This window comes from Juglans microcarpa x Juglans regia, chromosome 4S (genome assembly GCF_004785595.1).
Source record: "Juglans microcarpa x Juglans regia isolate MS1-56 chromosome 4S, Jm3101_v1.0, whole genome shotgun sequence".
Lineage (NCBI taxonomy): Eukaryota > Viridiplantae > Streptophyta > Magnoliopsida > Fagales > Juglandaceae > Juglans > Juglans microcarpa x Juglans regia.
The window spans coordinates 10,465,073-10,485,350 of record NC_054601.1 but is presented as its reverse complement, the minus strand read 5'-3'; the positions used below and the strand labels follow the sequence as shown (position 1 = coordinate 10,485,350).

At 35.0% G+C, this 20,278-nt stretch overlaps 1 protein-coding gene and 1 pseudogene across 6 annotated transcripts; both read right to left on the bottom strand.

The window, feature by feature from the left end:
- Positions 1–2,410: 2,410 nt before the first annotated feature.
- LOC121262516 lies at positions 2,411–8,450 on the bottom strand (annotated as a pseudogene).
- Positions 8,451–12,941: 4,491 nt separating this feature from the next.
- Positions 12,942–19,374, bottom strand: LOC121262514 (kinesin-like protein KIN-14I). Of its 6 annotated transcripts, none has more exons than XM_041165011.1 (20): positions 18,965–19,374; positions 18,788–18,792; positions 18,609–18,654; positions 18,380–18,540; positions 17,835–18,071; positions 17,662–17,733; positions 17,221–17,289; positions 16,931–17,002; positions 16,656–16,787; positions 16,483–16,564; positions 16,285–16,380; positions 16,002–16,172; positions 15,811–15,917; positions 15,526–15,704; positions 15,198–15,359; positions 14,843–15,096; positions 14,477–14,640; positions 14,177–14,374; positions 13,422–13,909; positions 12,942–13,317 (listed from the first exon to the last, which is right to left on the bottom strand). In XM_041165011.1, exons 1-20 carry the CDS (start codon positions 19,095–19,097, stop codon positions 13,185–13,187), a joined length of 2,961 nt encoding a protein of 986 aa, XP_041020945.1. In that variant the 5' UTR covers positions 19,098–19,374; the 3' UTR covers positions 12,942–13,184. The 6 variants fall into 6 exon arrangements, with proteins under 6 accessions (XP_041020945.1, XP_041020947.1, XP_041020948.1 ...); XM_041165013.1 differs by having other exon boundaries at positions 18,380–18,527; positions 18,611–18,654; XM_041165014.1 differs by having other exon boundaries at positions 18,380–18,523; positions 18,626–18,654; positions 18,788–18,815; positions 18,965–19,096.
- Between the last annotated feature and the right edge of the window lie 904 nt (positions 19,375–20,278).

Below are 20,278 nucleotides of genomic sequence, written 5' to 3'. Positions count from 1 at the left end.
TTATAAAAGAGTTGTGCGATTCTTATACATTTAGAGATTGTATATATCATTATTCTTTCATTAAACCATAAGAAGATTTCACTATTTTTATTGAAACTAGAAGAACACTATAACAATTTTTTATTTTAAATGAATTTCACTACTTTTACAAACACAAAAATACAAAAATTTCCAAAGTTTTTCTTTCTAAACATTTTTCGTTTGGGTTAAAGCTGAGCTGACCTGAAAAGAATATCTGATACTGGGCTAACCGTGGTTCAAGTTTACCGACGAATCAATAAATCATCTTTATTAAAATATTTAGAATGATACAAACACAATTATTTTATAAAATTTTTAGGAAAATATTATTCTTTTTTAAATCAAACCTAGCAAAACCAAATAAAGTTTAAAAAAAAAAAACTACTAATATTTGTTGAAGAGTTGTATAAAAATTTATAAAATGGTTGTCTATAGGCTCTATACCATTTATTTAAAAGCTTTCCTTAAAATGATATTGTTCGTCTCGAATAGATTCTTCACAACTTATGTTCCTATTTTAACTTTTTATTTTTAGAAAAACTGTGATAGTTATATTTTTTAAGATTGTTATTGTTAGGCTCACTAGGCACTTTGGACAAGTCATCTGACTATAGTGGCGTTGTAGCTTACTAGTAAATGTCATATATAATGGCAGATTAGTTTCAATAAAAAATGCAATAAAGTTTTAAACACATTTAGCTTTTCTTTATCAAATGCCACATATAATGGTAGACTATGATTTGAATCTCGCATTAAAATTCTAGGGCTTCAATAAGATAGTGATAAATTCATAAAGTAGACATCACAATATTTATTGAAAATTCACTCGAACATCTTTAAATACTGTAAAATCCACTTTATATATATATCTGGCAATATTCAAAGGAAATTAACTTAGAAATTTATAAATATCGGCGTGTAACCTCACCTGTGACCACCATGCATCGTCGCGTCAAAACACATCCAACAGCTGCACGCTCTGACCCACCCCATCTCATTATCACCGACGCATCGACTCCACACGCTATCACAGACGAGTGTGAAGAAATTTGGCCACCAGCGGTTCGGGCTAATCAATGACGGTCATCCTACTATGTTTTTGCTGCCCTTAACAGATAATCTTGAGATGGGGATATTAGTCTCTTTTGTGAACATCTTAAACCAAATTGCAATGCACCGGAGAGGCTTCCCCCTTGTTTACCAAATCAACCGGCATCATCAATACCCTAATGAGTCAATGACCAAGACCAGCTACGGAGACAACCTCAAGAATATTTGCTTTCAGAGTAATTCTTACTAATAACATCACTGGCGAAATATCCACATAACACAACAAATGTGACAGGCATGTATTGAATGAGGCCTGGTTTGATTTTTGAGTTCTAATTTTGCAAATGCATACCTGCTATATCTGTAGTGTTAATTGGGTGTTATAGTTGGTGGTATTACAAGAAGCAATACTCTTGTGTTTGTAACTCAAAACTGTATCTGTTGTATGTTAGATTCCTAATACATCTGTTTGAAAGATATAATGCGAAAATGAAACATCAGGCACTTACTGCTGAAATCAATTATCAGGAGCTTCAAAATCTTGATAAGCTTGTCAGTCAGATGGGCCAATCATTTTCTCAGGCACGACAAGATTATCAAATTCATCGCCACTTAGCACTGCCAGTTTCAATGCAGCTTCCTGCAGAGATAAATATTGGTTAGATCTCGTATTTCACCCATCCAAAGGGCACCAAAAACAACATTACTAGATACCAACATAAAACACTCCACAGTAGACATTATATTCGACCTAAAGACAAACCCATCCTTCCCTTCCTAAGTGTCGGAATGACTCTCACCACCCCGGCCTGGTGGGGGAGGCACCTCTTCCATGGGGTTACGAAGTGAAAAGAAGGGGATGTCCTCCCTCAATCTTTTTTCATAAGATTTATGCATGTTTAATTTTTATGTTTAAACGTTTGTTTATTTCTCTTGGCTTTTTTGTGTTTTGTTATTAAACTCTTGCTTTATTTTTAAAATTGTTTTTGGCTTTATTTTCTTTTTCTAATTGTTACAATATTATAAATCTATATAAGACAGATAAATAGAAAAAAACTGCTACTTCATTTTTTTTATTGTATTTGTATCTTATTATTATTATTATTATTATTATTATCATATTTATGACAGAGCATTATAGGGCCACGTCTCAACGGAAAATGTGACTCAGGTATCGATTTTCCACTGGCGAGAAACTTTGTTCTCAACTTTCCAAAAGTGTAAATTAAGGTCTTAATGTGAAAAGACCAAAAAGCACAGGTGGGTGACATCATAAATTCTCAATATGGCACAAAAGTAAATATAAAGTTGAATCACATGTATGTCAGAGGGACAAATCCACATGAATGTCTCAAATTTATAAGGGATTTCCAAAGATGAAACATACGACATGACACATAAAACCTAGAACAGCTATATAAAGTATAATTTGACTATCATGTTTCACTCTGCTTGAGAACGACAAAATAACTTTCAAACCTTTGAATTAAGTGAAATATGCGACTGTTTCAAATTCGGAAGTAATCTTGAATTGATTTCCATTGCAGCTACAATATGCATTGCCTGGAGAACAAGAAAACCACATTACTTAAACAAAAAGACAGCAAGAAACCAGGTTGATCAGACCAGACATGGATTAAAAGCCATGGGGAGGAATTGCTAGTGATTGATCTCAAGCAATAAAAATGAATCAGTTAAAACTAAAATCAACTACACTTCAGCTTTAGATATAAGCCAGTCCATAAAAAATTTTCAAAAAGCTTACAGTAGGGAAAGTGTCATTAGAAGATTGTGATCTGTTCACGTGATCATTAGGGTGCACAAACTTTTCGCCACGCTTATGACCAAGGATCTCAACTGCTTTGTTTGCAATGACCTAGAAATAGTACATAACTAAACTAGAAGTTAGAAACTAAAATTATATTCATAATCAATCACAAAAAGTCAGAATTATGACTCAATACCAAGGGAAAGACTAATAACCATACGCTACATCAGTAGAAGACACCACATCTCGTCACCTCCCTATGAGCACTTGGTTGGATGCTTCAAACTAGAAACATAAGTTTCTTCATTGTTGTGACGTGTCTCTTAAACAGCAATATCTAATGGACTATCAAAAGCACTATCACAATGATTGTTGACTTAGGCCATCCATCTGAAATTTTGTTACCAGTACTCAGTTCCCGATGAACCCTTAGACAATCAGACTCAACCACACTTCTTTTTTCACTCAATGAAAGTACTTAAACAAATTAAACAAGCCATGTAAATAGGGTGCGTACGGCAACCATAGAGAACCAATAACAGATCAGAAAACCCATAAGCACACACATAAACCAGCACTAACCTCATTAGCATTCATGTTAGTCTGAGTACCGCTGCCAGTTTGCCACACAACAAGGGGAAAATGATCGTTTAGCTTTCCTTCTGCTACTTCTTGGGCTGCTTACATTATCGCCTTCGCTATTGATGGGTCAAGTCCGTACTCCATGTTCACCTGCAAAGCAACACGTTAACTACATCTCAAAAAGCATGCTAGAGACCAATGACTGCAGCACTGCAACTATAAGTACATTTAACATTCTTGTTTGATATAATTTTTTATTTTTTCGAAAGAAGAACACGATGTACTATAATTGCTGTAATGGTAAAGGAAAAATTATATATATCCAGACATAAGTTTAATTTCAAATAATTTAGGAAGAAATGGCCCTAAATCCGAAGGATCAAAACAGTAAAGCTGAAAATAACCAACCTTGGCTGCGCATTTCTTTAGGATGCCAAACGCACGAGTGATTGGTTCAGGCATTCGTTCACGCTCGCCGCCAATCTCAAAGTTCTGCAACGATCTTTGAGTCTGTGCCCCCCACAACCTTTCATAATATATATATATATATATATATATATATATATATATCTATTACTATTATATAAGTGGCTATTTAACGGAATAAAACGGAAATTCTTGTTTTAAAGAAGCTACAGTAATTTCCGTTAAGCTTCCGTCTGAAAGCCTCTCTCTCAATTAAACCACAGCCTTTCTCTCTCTCGATAGAAACCAGACGCTCTCTCTCGATAGAAACAGGCCCTCTCTCGATAGAAACTCGCTCGTCTGAATCAAGCTGGGAGGAAGGGGAGCTTCGGCTCCTTCTTCCTCTTCCTCTCCTCCCTTTCCTCGCCGGTGCTTCGTGTCCGGTTGTTTTGGTTTGGTTTTTTTGTTTTTTTTTGTTTTTTCAGGTTTTTGGCCGAATAAAGGGGGTAGCCGTTTCGAGCTCCTCCGATGACCACCGTCCGACACGCGCACCACCGGGAGAAGCCTCACCTGTCGATCTTACGGTCGACCGGATTGGGAGCCAATCGGAGCGGCGCGTTGCGCCGACGCGCGTTGCGCCGACGCGCGTTTTAAAGGAAACGCGTGAGGTTCTCAAACCACCGCTATTCATCTTCCGTCGACGCCATGCGCGGCAACTCAGGGCCCAACGACTCCGGCAACGCCTTGACCGGTCGAATGGCTCCTTTCCAGTGTGGCATTTTCATTTTGTTTTTTCAATTCTATTTGGTGTTGTTTGGTGGTGTTTGTTTGTTTCCGATACTGTATTTCCAGCCACCTTCGTTTCAAGTTCCTCTCTCTTTCTCTCAGCTCTACCTCTCGGCTCTCTCTGCTATGATTTTTCTGAGGCGCTAACTTGCTTCTCTTATTTTCTTTATTTTCTTCTTTTTTTTTCAGTCACTCAAGGACACAAAAAGTGTGCGTTCGTTATTTCTGGCTCGGGAAAACTGAATATCACTGCTCTTTCGGAGGTACATGGGTCTTGGGCATTTGTTTTTTTTTTTTTTTTTTTTTGTTAAAAATACTTCAAGAGTAATTCTTTTTACTGCTATATATAGACAATAATTGATCGAGGTTAAATATTTATGTGGTCACGCCTGAGTTGCAGAAGCACTACGAAGAGCTTGTTGTGTCTAAGGTACAACTTTGGTCACCTAAGCTTGAAACCATATCAGAGTACAAGGTTAGGTTCTCACCCTGCAGATTTATAAGGTTGGCGTTGAAACAGAAAGAGAAAGTAATTAAGGGGTAATTAGTTTCTATGATATGGTAGCTAGCTAGGTTTTTTTGTTCTCTTTTAGTGGTCGAAGAATCAATCAATATATATACATGTGTAATACATGATCATGCCGCTAGCATGCATGATAGATCATTTGTTTTAGATCATTTTTTTGTTGTAAATTGTACAAATTAATGATGTCATGCTCGCTAATTGTTGAACTCTGGTCTCTTCAATGGATCATACAGTACTACAAGATTTTCCTCTCTTGATCCGTTACCAAAAATGCAGTTTCTTTCTGTATACTTTGTGCAACTCTTAGTAAAATTGGGAGTGAAATACCTTCCGGATCCTGGAGACGGCCATTTAATCAATATATATATATATATATATATCTATATATATTCATCTTTAGATAGTACTAGAGTAGTAGAATTAACCAGATTTAGAACAAAGAGTCAGATTAATATTGTTTGTGGCTTCTAATTAAAAATCAAAGTTTGTTCATGTTGTTCAATAATGTATTTCTGGTTTAATGGTGGCAGTTGGTTGTAGAATCTATATGTATATTATTACTTGCATAGATAGTTGAAAGAGAGAAAGAAAAAGATACGAGAGAATGTTTGACTGGAAGAGAACACCAAAATTATGGCTTTCCTACTACTCATGTATTATTTAAGGTTAAATATTAAATTACACATTCATATTTTTACTCATTAGGTTGAATCTTTATTCCTTGGGTTTGATAATTCTTTCAATAAGATCATTCCATTAGATTTTTGTTGAGCAATTGAACGGAAATATGCTCACATGGCATGTCACATGGATAATAATGAATGTAGTTCCTCTACATGCCACAATTATGAGACCTGCTGCAACGATTGGTACTGAGGATAGGATTTTGAATCAATGGGCACACTTTGTAAAACAATATGGCTTTCTTCCGCACATTGGGAATGGGTATACCAAATATGTCTTGAATCTATCATTTACAATCTGGTGATAAATTATTTTAGTTGAAGTTTAAAACTAATCATTACCACTCATGGTGGCTGTATGTTATTTTTAAATTAGTTATTGACAATTTCCTGGCAATGTTTTTTTGCAGAATCCAACCCTGGTGCAATTGCAACCTTAAAAGATGATGGCACGAGCATGAGAAAGTTTTATGGGCTTGGTGCACCAGGGGTCTTTACTACTATACATGAATTGGTAAAAATTCTCTTCCTCAATGTTCTAGCTTTTTTTTATAGGTAAAATAAAGTTTTATTAAAAAAATAAATTGTTCTGCCTGTTGCATTGGTATGATATGATTTTTACCAAGATCTTGGCACGCTGTTGGCAGAACTTATGTATGACATGATTCGGGAATGAATCTTTTGAATACTATCATTCAGTGACATCGACTAACTCATTTTTAGTTTTTATTGCTTTATATGAGTGGGTTTGTTGGCCTTTAGCAGCCCTTATTCAGAATATCTATAAGTGATTAAGTTATCAAACATGAAAAGTTTATGCTGAGCATCTTAACATATCATGATGTACCAGTAACCCTTCATTAGTGCTATTTGCCGATCAGCCATGATCAACCTTTTTTGTTGCCATATATTTTGGGCCATGGGCAATGTTTGTGTCTCTGATTGTGTGTGCTTTTCATTTGGTCTTAGATGCTGGAGTGGTTTTACCTTGTGTTTTATATGCTAACTTTCTTAATTACTTTATGTGCATAAATGTTTTTAGCATCTTTCTCCTTTGTCTGGATGCTGGAGTGGTTTTACCATGTGTGTGATTTACATATTTTTTAAGAAATACTTCTTAAAAAAGTTCCCTTTCCATTAACCAATCCTAAAATTTTCAACCTAGATCAGACCCTTGCATTAACTGCAAATACAGTCCTGTTGGAGAATGGTGAGTTCAAACAATGTTTTCAAATAAATGTTATCCCATGACCTTTCATTCTTCTTTCTATGCTTGTTGTCTTATGACCTCTCCTTTTTTCCTGGGTTAATCATTCTTCCCTTTTTTTTGATAAGTTGAGTAGTCTTCCCATTTGGTTGCCTTATTCTATCATCTCTTGATTTCTACGATTGGATCTACAACTTTTAACTTTCAATGATCTTGGGATTGCACCTCATAAGCTGAAAGGGTACCCCATCAAGTACCTTATCCAATATGGTAAGAGCGGCTCCAAATTTAGCTCTACGGCTGGTGAAAAATTCTCTCCTGATGCATGGTCATGAGGTTCTATGGGTTTCTATCCTAAATGTTTTTAGTTCATTTGGTTGAAGACTTTGAGAAGGCTTGTAATACCTCCGATATTTCTTTTAGCAAATTAAAATAGATTTTTGAGTGCATGAATGCTGTATCTTCCATTCATGATGTAAAATTCACATCCATTAGCAATCATTTTTGGATGTTGTATAGCTATAAAATTGTAAGAAATCAAGGGAAAAGAGTTGAAAACTTGAAGAACCCGAAAGAGAAGAACTAGATGCTGTCTGTTATAGTTGAAGATGACTGATAACTGTTGCATAATAGGCATGGAAATCTACCTGCACAGAATACTGAAATGAATTAATTTCCTATGTTCTAAGCTATTACAGCTTTAAAACCAATACATTTATGTTGTATGTAATGAATACATTTTTTAATCAATTTGTGCTATTTTCTGCTTGTAGAACAGAGGACTTTTGTGTTCTTATTTTTTTTCCTTCCAAATGGGCAAACGTGTCTCGCACGTTGAGCCACTACTAGTAAGATAAAGAAAACGGAATAAGCGTTGCTTTCAAAAAAATAGTTTAAACTTTAAAGTGCTTCCGGAAAGCAAAGAATTTTGAAGAATCGAAAGGGGATGAAAAAGAGAGTCGAACTTGTCTGCGGGGACGAGGATTGGCCCAAAAGTGTCTCTCTCCTCTCTGAAAGACTTCGAATAGGGTCTCCATAGCGTAGCATAATGCCACGCCCCGACCGCAGACCCGCCGAGTAATCGCCGCGACACAATATACACCGCCATTTCTCGGTCTACCTGACCTGCCAAATCATCAACATACGCGCATATATGTATATATAACAGAAAGAGAGAGAGAGAGAGAGAGAGAGAGGAAGAGAGATAGAAAAGGGAACCTAAGGAGCGTAGGAGCTGAGACGAAGATGGGGAAGGTGGTGATGGTGTCGAAGATTACAGAGAACTGGAAGGAAGTTAGATCGAAATTGAAAAAAGATATTGCGGCGAAAGGTGGGGTACACAGGACGTAGCGTCGCGACTCGTGAGGCTACGCTAAAGAAATTTCGAACAAAACCGGCGAGAAAAGATATTCGCCTTAATAAATCTCAACTCAATATCCTTTAAAATAATGTTAAATATAATTATGAATTGTAAGTGCCGTTCCCTCATTTTGCAAAAGAGTAAAGCCTATTATAAAAGAATTAAACTTTTTATATAAATCTCATATTTACTGATTTTTTTTTTTAAAATGTGTGATATTTGTACACTCTATAATTATAAATATTATTTCTCATCTTCTAATAGTCATAATCTTAAGAGTTTCTTTAGAAATAGGCTTATAACACTTGAATATAATTTAGAAAAATGCTATTAAGAAGCCTAGAAATACTACAAGGAAGCTTTATACCACACATATCCACCTAACTAAAATGTAATTTTTTATTTTTTTTTCCTTCTATTTAAACACACACATATTTAAGTATTAAGATAAAAGAGTAAAAATGACAAATTACATAGATTAGATGGAAGTGTGTAGTATAAGATTTTCATGTAGAATTTGTCCAAGGCTCCGTTTAGATACTAACTCAATTAATTTGAGTTAATCTGTGAATAGTAGTAATTGTGAATTAAGATCTTTGAGTAGATTTTGTATATATTGAGATATGTTTGGATGTATAAATTAAGTTGAGATATGCTTAACCTTTTATGCGAAATTGGAAAAGTAGTGAATCTATCAATTATTGATTTGTTGTTGTAGTGATGAAATAATTATTTTAATTATACGTTTTAGTAATAAAACACAAATACTATGAGGAAATTCCTCTGATGTATTAAAAATTTAATTTCACACATTCTTTGTTGCCAAATTTATTTGAGTTGAATTTTTCAAAAATATCAAATTGCCTAAGTTTAGTTTTTTTTTTTTCAAAATTATTTAATTCAAAATTTTCCGATTAAATTGAAAATTTTATTATGAATATTTTTAAATTATTGATCATTCGGCTCGTTTGGATACAAGAACCGTTTCATCTCACTTCTTCTCATATCATCACATCATTATAATTTTCTTAAATTCTCACATAAAATATAATAAATAATTTAATTTTTTCAAATCTAAAAATAAGAATAATATTAAAAAAATATTTTACCAATACTTTATTTAAATTTTATTTTATTTATCTCAATTCACTATCTAAATCACACCTAAATGTTTTGTGCATTTGGACGCTGAGTAGAGCCTAAAAATATTTGATGAAAGGCTATCACTTAGAGTTTTATTACATAACTTTCACCACACTCTACACTCTATATTTTTTAAAATTTTTTTTGAATTTTTCTTTTAGTTTATTCTTTTTAAATTATTTTAAATTTTCTATTTATTATTTATATAATAAATATTTGATGAAAGAAAAAAAAATAAAAATTAAAAAAAAAATGTGGAATGTGAAAAAATTGTGAAGATTTATTCATCACTTTAACATCCCAGTGCACCCCTATGAAGCCTTGTTCAGCAGCACCCAGCACACGCCCTCCACGTCAGCAGACTGAAATGTTGATTTTACCCTCGTATAAAACCAAACTTTTCGTTTTCTAGCGACTCACCCGCGGGAGGAAGGAAAGAACAAACAAAAAAATTTTAAAATAAAAATACTATTTTAATATTATTATTCAACTTTTTTATCTTATTTTATAAAATTTAATAAATACTTAATTCAAACTATCTCACTAATATTTACAAATTATTTTATAATTATTTATAAAATCATCATCTCATTTCCAAGCATCCCTATTATCCAAGTACGTGATGAACCTAAAACGATCATATAAGTAACTGGTATTTTATGGTCCCAAGTCATCTGAAATCCGATCATCTTGCTATTAATTTTTTGAATGAACCATAAATAATGGTGTAGTATAAAGCATTATTAAATGTTAATAAGTAATATTCAAATGAAGTATTTTCTTTAAGGTCGATGTCACAGCTTTGTGTGATAATGGCTAGTCATCTTGATGAAGCTTCGAACTTAATAGGGTAAGAAATTGACTCAAGCTTGTCACCCAACGCATGTCCTTCAGTTGTGAAAATTAGGAAGAACAAGCTTGCTATATATTTGTAGAAAAATGGGTTTTGGGAGAGTAATATATCTGCTAGTACGATTATAATTGATAGAATTGACCCATTACAATTAGAGGGGGGCAGGCCAGTACTTTTTTGGACGCGTTTCAATTTTAATGAGAAAAAAATAACACTTAGGTGTTGAGAATATTTCAGATTATTTATAAATAATAATGAAATAGTTTATAAATAATAATAAATAATTTATGAATATTAGTAAAATTATTGTAAGAAAAATATTTATTTGTGATCAGTTACTTCTAACAAAATGACTATTTCTTATCAAAATAAGTCTGTTTTCGTTGTAAATAATTCTTCTCGTTATAAATAATTGATCATAAATATTCATTTTTCTTGTAATGTGTTATATTGCCAAGTGAAATTACCCAAGTATCCCTGTAATGTAGCAAAAATATCTATCAATTTACTCAACAAATTGGTTAGTTTTCAAGCATGCAATTAATTTAATAATTAATCAATAACATAAAATAAATAAATTGCATAACACTAAGATTGGTATCGAAGGGAAACCCTTTAAAGAGTTCTTTAAAGGTAAAACCCTACGGGACAACCAAACCCAAGAAAGTCAATCTTATTATTTGAAAATCAATTACAAGTATTCATCAATTACAAAACCTTTGTAACTTGACTCTCTTACTTGCCCAGACAAACGACCCATTTGTCTTCTACTGCGGTAGCAGCCAGAACCTCTGACGATCTTCAATATTGTCTTTCCTCCTAGAACTCTAAGGGCTGAAATCCAATCACACGATCCTCAACACACGAAGCACAATCACACTCAAAGAGAGATCACAAATATGAAAATTCACTAAGGAATTTTCTCACCAAACAATGCACTAGAAAGTACTCTAGAAAATATGTCGATTTTAATCACTATCGATCCTAATCAGTAGGATCATTTAAATAAACAATCTGAAAAAAGTCCCAGTTGAAGTAGAATTCTGCTGACGAGCAGAATCTGTCGCGAAGACGTTTCCCGACGGATTGCTGACATGTCGCGATAACTCTTCTCTGTAGTTACTAAACTGTATTCAACTTCTGTTCTGGATAATTGCAGATCTTTTTGAATTCGAATTTCATATTGCTGACTTATCTAACCAACCTTAAATACTCTTACATAAACTTAATGTTGTTTAAAATAAAGTCAACAATTATTTTATATTCATTCAAATTCAAACTTATTGATAAGATAAACTCTATCATTTTAGTCACCTAATCCTATACAAACTCATCAACTTAGTTACCTAGTCCTAGCCAAACTTTACATCTACAATCTCTCTCTTTGATAGATTGGTGGTAAAGTCAACTTGAGGAATGTCTTGCATCTACACCAAGTCATTATACTAGTAGGATTGGAGTAAGACGAGAGTGTATATAACATTTTTCGATTTTGGGTACCAATTATAAGTGTGCGCTAAAGTAACAAACCCACAGGGAAGCTGGTTTGCTTGATGCTACCGACACTGCCATCGCCTTCAACAAACTCAATGCTCTTGATGGACTGGGGCACGAGCTTGGGGACAAGGTTGTGAGAGTCAAGAATCAAGGACTTGAACAACTTGGCTGGGGCGATTGAAGTGGTGAACTCCTGGGTAAATGTGGATACACCCATGTTGTCCTAAAAATAGGGTTTACACAGGAAGAAGATATCAATTGGGTCTAGAATTGAAAGCTGTGGATATGTGAAAACAAAGAAGAGTGGTATTGGTTTATATAGAGTACTGAGAGTCATGACTGAGTAGATTAATACATGTGAGGGTCGTGGGTCGAAGTTCAATGGCCAACACCACACTCCTTTAGAGAATGTTGCTTTCAGCCTTCTAGATGAGATGACTGACCTTATCAAGCCTAACTGAGGTGGTTGGTTTTCCACATTGTGGCCTGCATTTGAAATATGTAAAGAGGAAATTCCAACTTGTACGAACGGGTCTCATTTTCTTTAAAAACTTGCAGTGTTATATTTTTTTTTATTAATTTAAAATTAAGAAATGCTTTAGTTAAAAAAAAAAAAAAATCACAAAAAAAAAACTCTACAAACTGACATAGCTAAATATGGTACGTCAAATTATAAAATTACTTTTATTATAAAATAAATCTAACGTGTTATATGAAATTATATAAATTTGTTAGTTTATTTTTACGAAATCTTTTTGTGATTGTGTCATTCTCATTAAAATTTATGATAAATAATGTATTACATTGGTAGATCATTCGTGGGGTTAGATCCTAGTCTTCTAGAATAATTTTTGTAGTTGTTTGATGTGCAGATTGATTCCTGAGCGTTTTAATTGAAATCTTTTGCACCATAAATAGAAGTCAGTCCAGAAAGACGACCTTGATGAGCCTCAAAACTTGACTAGCAGAACAATGGAGCCATATTTTTGTGTTGTTTCAATTAGCCAATGGTTTTTGGGTTTATGTTCCATTAATTACAAATAATATTCTGGGAAGTATATACAAAAACATCAGTAATTAATAAACTCGTCTGTGAAGAATTACAAACATCTGGAATTATTGCTGCATTTAACTATTTACGATTATAACAAAATAAAAATAAAAATCAAGACTATATGATAAGACCTCTCTCTCTCTCTCCACAACAAATTCAAAGAAATGAAAAAAAAAAAAAAAAAAAAAAGGAAGGAAGAAAGAAAGAAAGAAAGAAAGAAAAGCATCGGAAATAACCAGTGTCAAGTTTCTATTTTCTGTTCCCAGCTTTGCGTTTCGTCTCCATTGAAGATTGCTGCCTCCCACTCCACTGCAGATGAGCCCCCGCCCCTTTTGATAGTTTCCCTAAAGGTGAAGGGCCTAGAGAAGCCTTGGTATTCTTGCTGCAGAAGTTGACAACTTGTCAGAAAAATGTTAATTTTACCTGGCGGACAGTATTAAAAAAGGACTATATGGTATATGCTAACGAAAGATCAAAAGTGGTTACCTTAGTTCTGGGCTATTTTCTGGCTTTGGATTGGATTTCTTGGGTTTTGCCCCAATTCCATGCGTCATGCTGGTAAGTTTTGTATGATTGAATTGCCAAAGCAAGTCTGGGTCTGAAGAATCACTGGTGGTGGCATCATGTTCATCCATTTCATCAGTGCTAGTGACATTGAACTGGTTGCCTCCCATAAACATATTATTGGATTGATGTGGGTAACTTTGGGAAGAATCTGGGAGATATTTCTGGTAAAATACATCAGCCAAGTCCCCATTATCTTCTGCCCAACTTCCAAAAGGGTTTTCAACTTTGCCTACATCATGCTTATTTACCATGACTTTATCAACCCACTCACCCGATCCCATTTCTCTGTCATCTTCTCCATAGTTCCGGCCATTACCACCCACCGGATGCCAGGGAGGAGAATTCACTAATAGCTCATCAAGATCAAAACTTTGCGTCTTTTGCCTCGAGGCAGATTTCTTAAGGACCTGCAGAGTCATTTCGTGTGGTTTTAAGTTTAGGTTCGCAATACTAACTGGACAACTTTATATAGGTAAAAGGAAAAGATGCAAATCTGCCGGTCTTGTTGATAAATCCTTCTATCCTAATCTATTGGGATCACTTCAATCGTTAATATAATTTACATAACTTTGAAAAAGTCAATTCAAAAATTCAGGGTGCATACTAGAAATTACTTTCATGGAAATGACAAGAGACAAGAATCTATCAAGTCATGATCAGAGAAAATTACTTACCTCAATATTGTTGCCAACATCACCCATTGGTTGCCGACAGCTACTTCGATCTCCCAAAAAACCTGCATCCTGCTTTTTAGATTGAAATGGAGATAACCCACTAGGTTTCATCCTGTATTTTTCAGAGCTTCGAGAAACAGAAGTTTGCATGTACTCCGGCTCCCCTTTCCTGGCCAGTGCTGCCTTAAGACTGGCAATCTGAAGAAGAATTCAAAATATTTATCGAAAACTAATACAAATGGACAAGGCCCTTTTACATGCTATTATGAGAAATACACAGGTGAAAGAAAATATTAGAACCTGTTCTTTGAGCTCCTTGACGTCTGCGTTATCTTTGTTTACTCTGGCAGCACCAAGCTCGACAGTGGCAACTCTCTCTGCAAATTTAAGTGTACTGATTGTTTCTCCAAGAGCATCAGGCTCAGGGCTTATGTGAACAAACATCAGTGTCTTGGCCTGCCCTCCTAAAAATGTAGTTACAACACCAAAATCATACCTCCTATCTTTCCAAGAAAAAAAAAAAAAAAAAAGGGGAGTACATTTCCACACTAACTCTTGGGAGAAATGTTACACCAAAATCATACCTCCTATCTTTCCGAGAAAAAAAAAAAAAAAGGGAGTACATTTCCACACTAACTCTTGGGAGAAATGTTAGTTTAACCTTACCGAGTGAATCTTGGAGCAGTTGTGTGAGTTTGCTATTTCTGTAAGGAACATGCGGATTCTTTTGGGCAAGGGAAGATATTACATCACCCAAAGCTGACAGAGATCTGTTTATATGCTGTGCTTCTTTGAGCCTATCTCCTGTCACTTCAGATTTGTTTACCCTCTCACTTCCTGCCAGATCAACCAGATGCATACAACCACGGAGAATAGTTCCGGATGTCAAGTCTCTTCCTTGGACATGAACAGTTAAACAACTGCAAATTGAAAATTCAAATGAACAAAAAAAATCAGGCTGTAAGAAGCATTGTCATAGAACCATCCATAGATTTAAGTATGCAAAGAATTGTGTTCTTACCTGTGAGAGCGACTACTACGATCATTTAGGGCTGTTGCACCCACTGCACGATTCCTTTGTCCAAGGTTCATCAGATCAATAACATCAGACGTTGATGACACTGGCATAAGGTTTGCATCTGGTACATTAAGTCCGTTATGAGAATTATTACGAATTTCTAATGTATCAACCATTAAGGAAAGTCTTTTGATGGGAGGGGTGGGAGGAAGAGTGCCAGAGAATCAAAGTCCATAAATTTGAATGAGATTTGGAAAACCTTTTGAAAGATCAAGGCATGTTGATTGCATAACCTTGTCAGTAACAGACACAAATAAATTATAAAGGATATCTTTTGTTTGTTCCATCAGTAATGAGGAGATCCCTGACTTGCTCATTATAAATCTCAATCATCTGAACAGAAACATCATAGCAGAAAGTTTCCTCTCTTTGCTTTGCTAAATGAAACAAATCACTCAAAGCCCTATAATTTACTCCTTGGCTTTTGTCTGTAAGCTCTCTGGGTCCAGTCTGGACATGTAAACAACGAAAGTTACCCACATTTGCATAGTTTGTCAAACAGACATCATTGCACATATGTTTCATATCTCCAGAGTTGAATCTAACTGTGTCCTACCATGGTGTAAGTTTTTCCAGATCCCGTTTGGCCATATGCAAATATGCAAACATTAAAACCATCAAGAACAGACCGAATCAAAGGCTGCATATCAGAGAAGACCTCCGCTGCAATACATCAGGAAAAACAAGTGTAAAAGTAATGCTAAGATCATAGAATCTCAAAAGCATACAAATGAAAATTCTATCAACCTTGAGTTGCAGATGGCCCAAAGACCTTATTGAAGCTGAAAGACCGGCCTTTCCCATGCTTCAATGGAGTACTGATGGTGATAATTTCATCTTCTGTATAATCTACAATGCTGAAATGATTGGATTGTCCTGACAAGAAGGGTCTCACTCGACAGTAAACCCTAATACTTCCTGATCAAACAAAAAAAGTAACTATTAATCCATTTTGAGTACTCAAGCTTTAGGCATTCAGTGGTTTTCCTTCTTTCCTTTACCCCAAGCAGGCTACCATTGATCTTCTTACCCTTGAGATCCTGCACTTGATTGTATAGCTTGCGATTTTCCTCAAGAACTCTATGGAACCCAGAAGCAGCATGAGCTAGACCATGAATGTGCATACCTACAAAGAAATGTGCAAGCTCAAATAAAACAAAGTTCCTTTTTATTCTCAAACACCCATCCAGAATGGACAGAAAAGAACAATTCATTTGCTGAATCATACCAAGATTGTTCAGCTCTTCGTGAAACTTCATCTGCATAAACTGCATACCAGCTTTTGTAGTGTGAAGAGTATGCTTTAGTTCCTATGAAAAAATAAAATTAGCATTAATGCACTATGCAGTTACAAAAGAGGAAAAGCAAGAATGATGGAGGAAACATCGGCATTGCTCATACTTGAAGGTCTCTATGCTGTTGATCAAAGGCCATTTTTTGTTTCAAGAGTCGCCCTTTTGATTTCTCATCAGAAACATATGTTTTTTGGATGAATTCCTCTTCCTTTCTCACCTTTTCATTTTTGTCTTCAGTCTGAAATATCACAGCAACACAAAATAAAATGTCAGAAATCCAAGTAATATTCTGATCATGGGCTCTGACATCAAATTTGTGCCTATTTTATTGATTCTTTAACCTTTAGCTACCTGTTCAGAGGGGAAGAAGCAACAGAATACCTTCTTATCACCTGAAGCAAATTTCAATCTGTTGCCATGAGAAAAGGCCATATCTTTTGGAGTTGTTTTCATCTAGGGATTGCCAAGAAATCAATAAAAAAATAACTAGTCAAACACATACACTGGTAGAAACGATTAAGTTATAATGGAAAATAGGAAAGGACAAAAATTCAGTGACAACCCAAGAGACCAAGTTTTGGTGATTTAGAATGCGCATTAATTCTTAACATTACATGGAATTTTAAAGCGCATTCGAATGCATAATTGGTCCTTAATTCACATTAACATACCAGCTCCAATTGGCTTGCAATACGATGCTCAAACTCCTCCACAACTTTACTTAGCACAGATTCCACCAACTGTTTCACACAGAGGAGCAATACAATTCACAAACAAGTAGTAGAGCAGGATAAGTAGCAATTATAGCACTCCCAAAGTTGTGAATGTAGCAGTTGTAATGGTATTTGTATTCATTCCTCTCACAGGTTGAAAAGGGCAGTTGGCTTGATTAAGTTCAGTCCATTCATGAAGCTATCCATTTTTCATGGTAGTGGAATCGAATGGAATAAACATGATGGGCGAAATCGCCTAAAATCTATCCATGCTAGGCTTCTAATATCGCATACTTGCACACTGGTACGGATACAGATCCTACTAGCCCAGCTTGATCAGCGAACTTTTCTTAGCTAATTTCAACAAGTTTTAACAGCAGTGAGTACATTAATCCTCACCATTGGAACTTCTTCAGGCTTCTTATCCAGCAGAACCGCACGAACAAGCATACTCAATGAACAATTAGTAGGCTGCAAGAAAGAACATGAATAAATTAGTAACAAAATTATGCCTTTTTGGATTAATTAGACAAATCAAATAATAAATAAAAAGCGGAGTTAAGCTTACCGACCATTTTATTAGACTCAATGTCGAAGGACAGCGCATTCAAAGATTTCTCACCCATTGAGAAGTTCCTTGACAAGGAATTTGTGAAAGGCTCCGAATTTTTCCTAACAAAAGATTTGGCTGACACGGTGGGTTTCACACTTCCACCAAATTTCCATACTCCATTTCCCCCAGTCTGTTTCCATTCGCTGTATGATTGAAGCGCCAGAACACAATTCACTACTCTTGCAGATTTTCCTCCCTGAAATTTAACAAATTTATTTAAAAACTTCATCAAGATACTCTCTTCTACAAAGTTCTACACTAGCACCATAGTCATTCAATCCTAAGCATCTGGTGCATGTGAAAACTAGATTGAAAGTAACATAATTTCCAAATTCATGAAAAACAATGGTACTTATAAATTTCTTAAATACATCTTATGTTACCGAATTGTAGAATTAAATAGGAAATCCTAAATCGGTTAAGTTAAAACAATAGAAAACATTTTAAAAATTCTACGTTGAATATCCTAGGAAATCAAGATGATCCTAATTCCTGAATACATACTTGTTCCAGATCAGATGCCTCGAAAGTAGGAATTCCCATTTCCTGCACAGCCACGAGGAAATTTCTCACATTCTCGAAGTACTGAAAAGCCGACAATGCCGCTCCATCAGGAACCAGAGCAGAATCACATGGACTCTCCACCACCTGAAACCAATTACATCCATAAGTTTTCCATATTCAGAAAAAAAAAAAAAAAAAAAACTAAGGGACCCAAAATTGAGACGAGTATGAGGATGAAGTTGACACCTTGGGTACAGCTCCAGAGTGAACCTTATTGAGAGCATTGCACAGAATAATCCCACTTCTCAATCCAAGCCTGAACTCTTCCTCCGAAGGCTCCGCTGGCAAATCCTTCGCCGCGACTACTCCTACCATCTTTCTCAGCCACCCCGCCGCTTCTTTTCTTCTCGACGCTGCCAATTCCCAAACAAAACAACTAAACAATCTCACCGAAATCATCTTATAGAACACCGCATCGAAACTAGAGTTTCAAAATGAACGATCTTTCTTTCACCGTTTGTACGTGGAGACAAAAAAATGAAAGATGAAGAAGCAAAAAAGAGGAAAAAAAAAAAAAAGAATTACCTGCTTCCTTAGCTTTTCTAGACTCGAGATCAAGACCGCTGTGGCGGTTCCCGTGCTGCTGGAGTACATCCTCGACCACATCCGCCACCGAAAATGACAATGCACCCTCCATCGTCGTCGTCTTCGCTGCCATCACATCAAAATCCAAGAGAAAAACCAGCAGCTAGCATTAACTATATACGATGAAAAGATCTTCTGGAGGCTTGTTTGAAGATGTAGAAGATTAATGGAGGATTGGGTTTTTCAGAGTCTCAGATATGCTATTTGCAGGTGGGTGGGTGGTGTTTGCCTTTGAAGGCTTCTTTTATCACCAACACAATACGCAGAACATACAGTTACACGCACACACAGAGAGTTACAGAGTCACATTCTCCATTAGACTCCTCTGTCTTTCCATTTCGCTTTCAGTCTTTAGTCTTTGCCTTTATATTCGCTTATCTTTACCCAAAGCTACTCTCCGAACCTATTTCTTCTTTTCTTTTTTCTTTTCTTTTTTGGATTCTGAAAAGGAATCGAGACATACGCGTGAAGCTACGCGCAGTCATGGAAGAGGACCAGAGGTGGTTAAGGAAGGTTACGTTAACAGCCATCAGAAGAGTGGGCAGGAGTCGGCATTTTCAGCTTGAGATTTGTATGTAGGTGGAAAGTGGATTACCCTACTCTGTAATTTTTATTATAAAAATATTTTTTATAAGAAAAATTTTATTCATTATTTTTATACACCACATATTATACTTTTTTTCTCTCTTACCAAATGTGTAGCATATGGATGATGAATAGAATAATTCAATAAATTTAAGAAAAATAAAATTAATTAATTTTTTTTTTAAATATAGTATGTGGTGTGTGGAGATGATGAATAGTAAAATTTTTTTTATAATCTAAAATGAGAAAGATGTACATGCGAATCTCGTGATATTAAATAGTCTGTATAGACATGGTAAATCTCAATATCAAATAATGAGATTCTCTATATGTTAATGCATAAATGTCATATTACTTGCGTCGAAAACAAACTTTTTCTAGTTTATTCAAAACTAATATCTTAAAAGTTCAAGTGTAAAAAAAGAACTTGAAACATTTGTTTAGTTTTTGTATGAAAGAATGATAGAATAATTATTAAGCAGTTTTGGAATACAGATACGTGATATTCTTCATCTATCATGGAATGTCATGTAATTAAAAATTAATGTCTGTAAAAATAATTTTAATATCATACTATATTGTAATAGATTTGGAGGACCATGCAGTTACCACATTGGATTCCAAAGAGTTTATAATTTCTTTTCAAGAGAATTATTTCAAATATAAAAG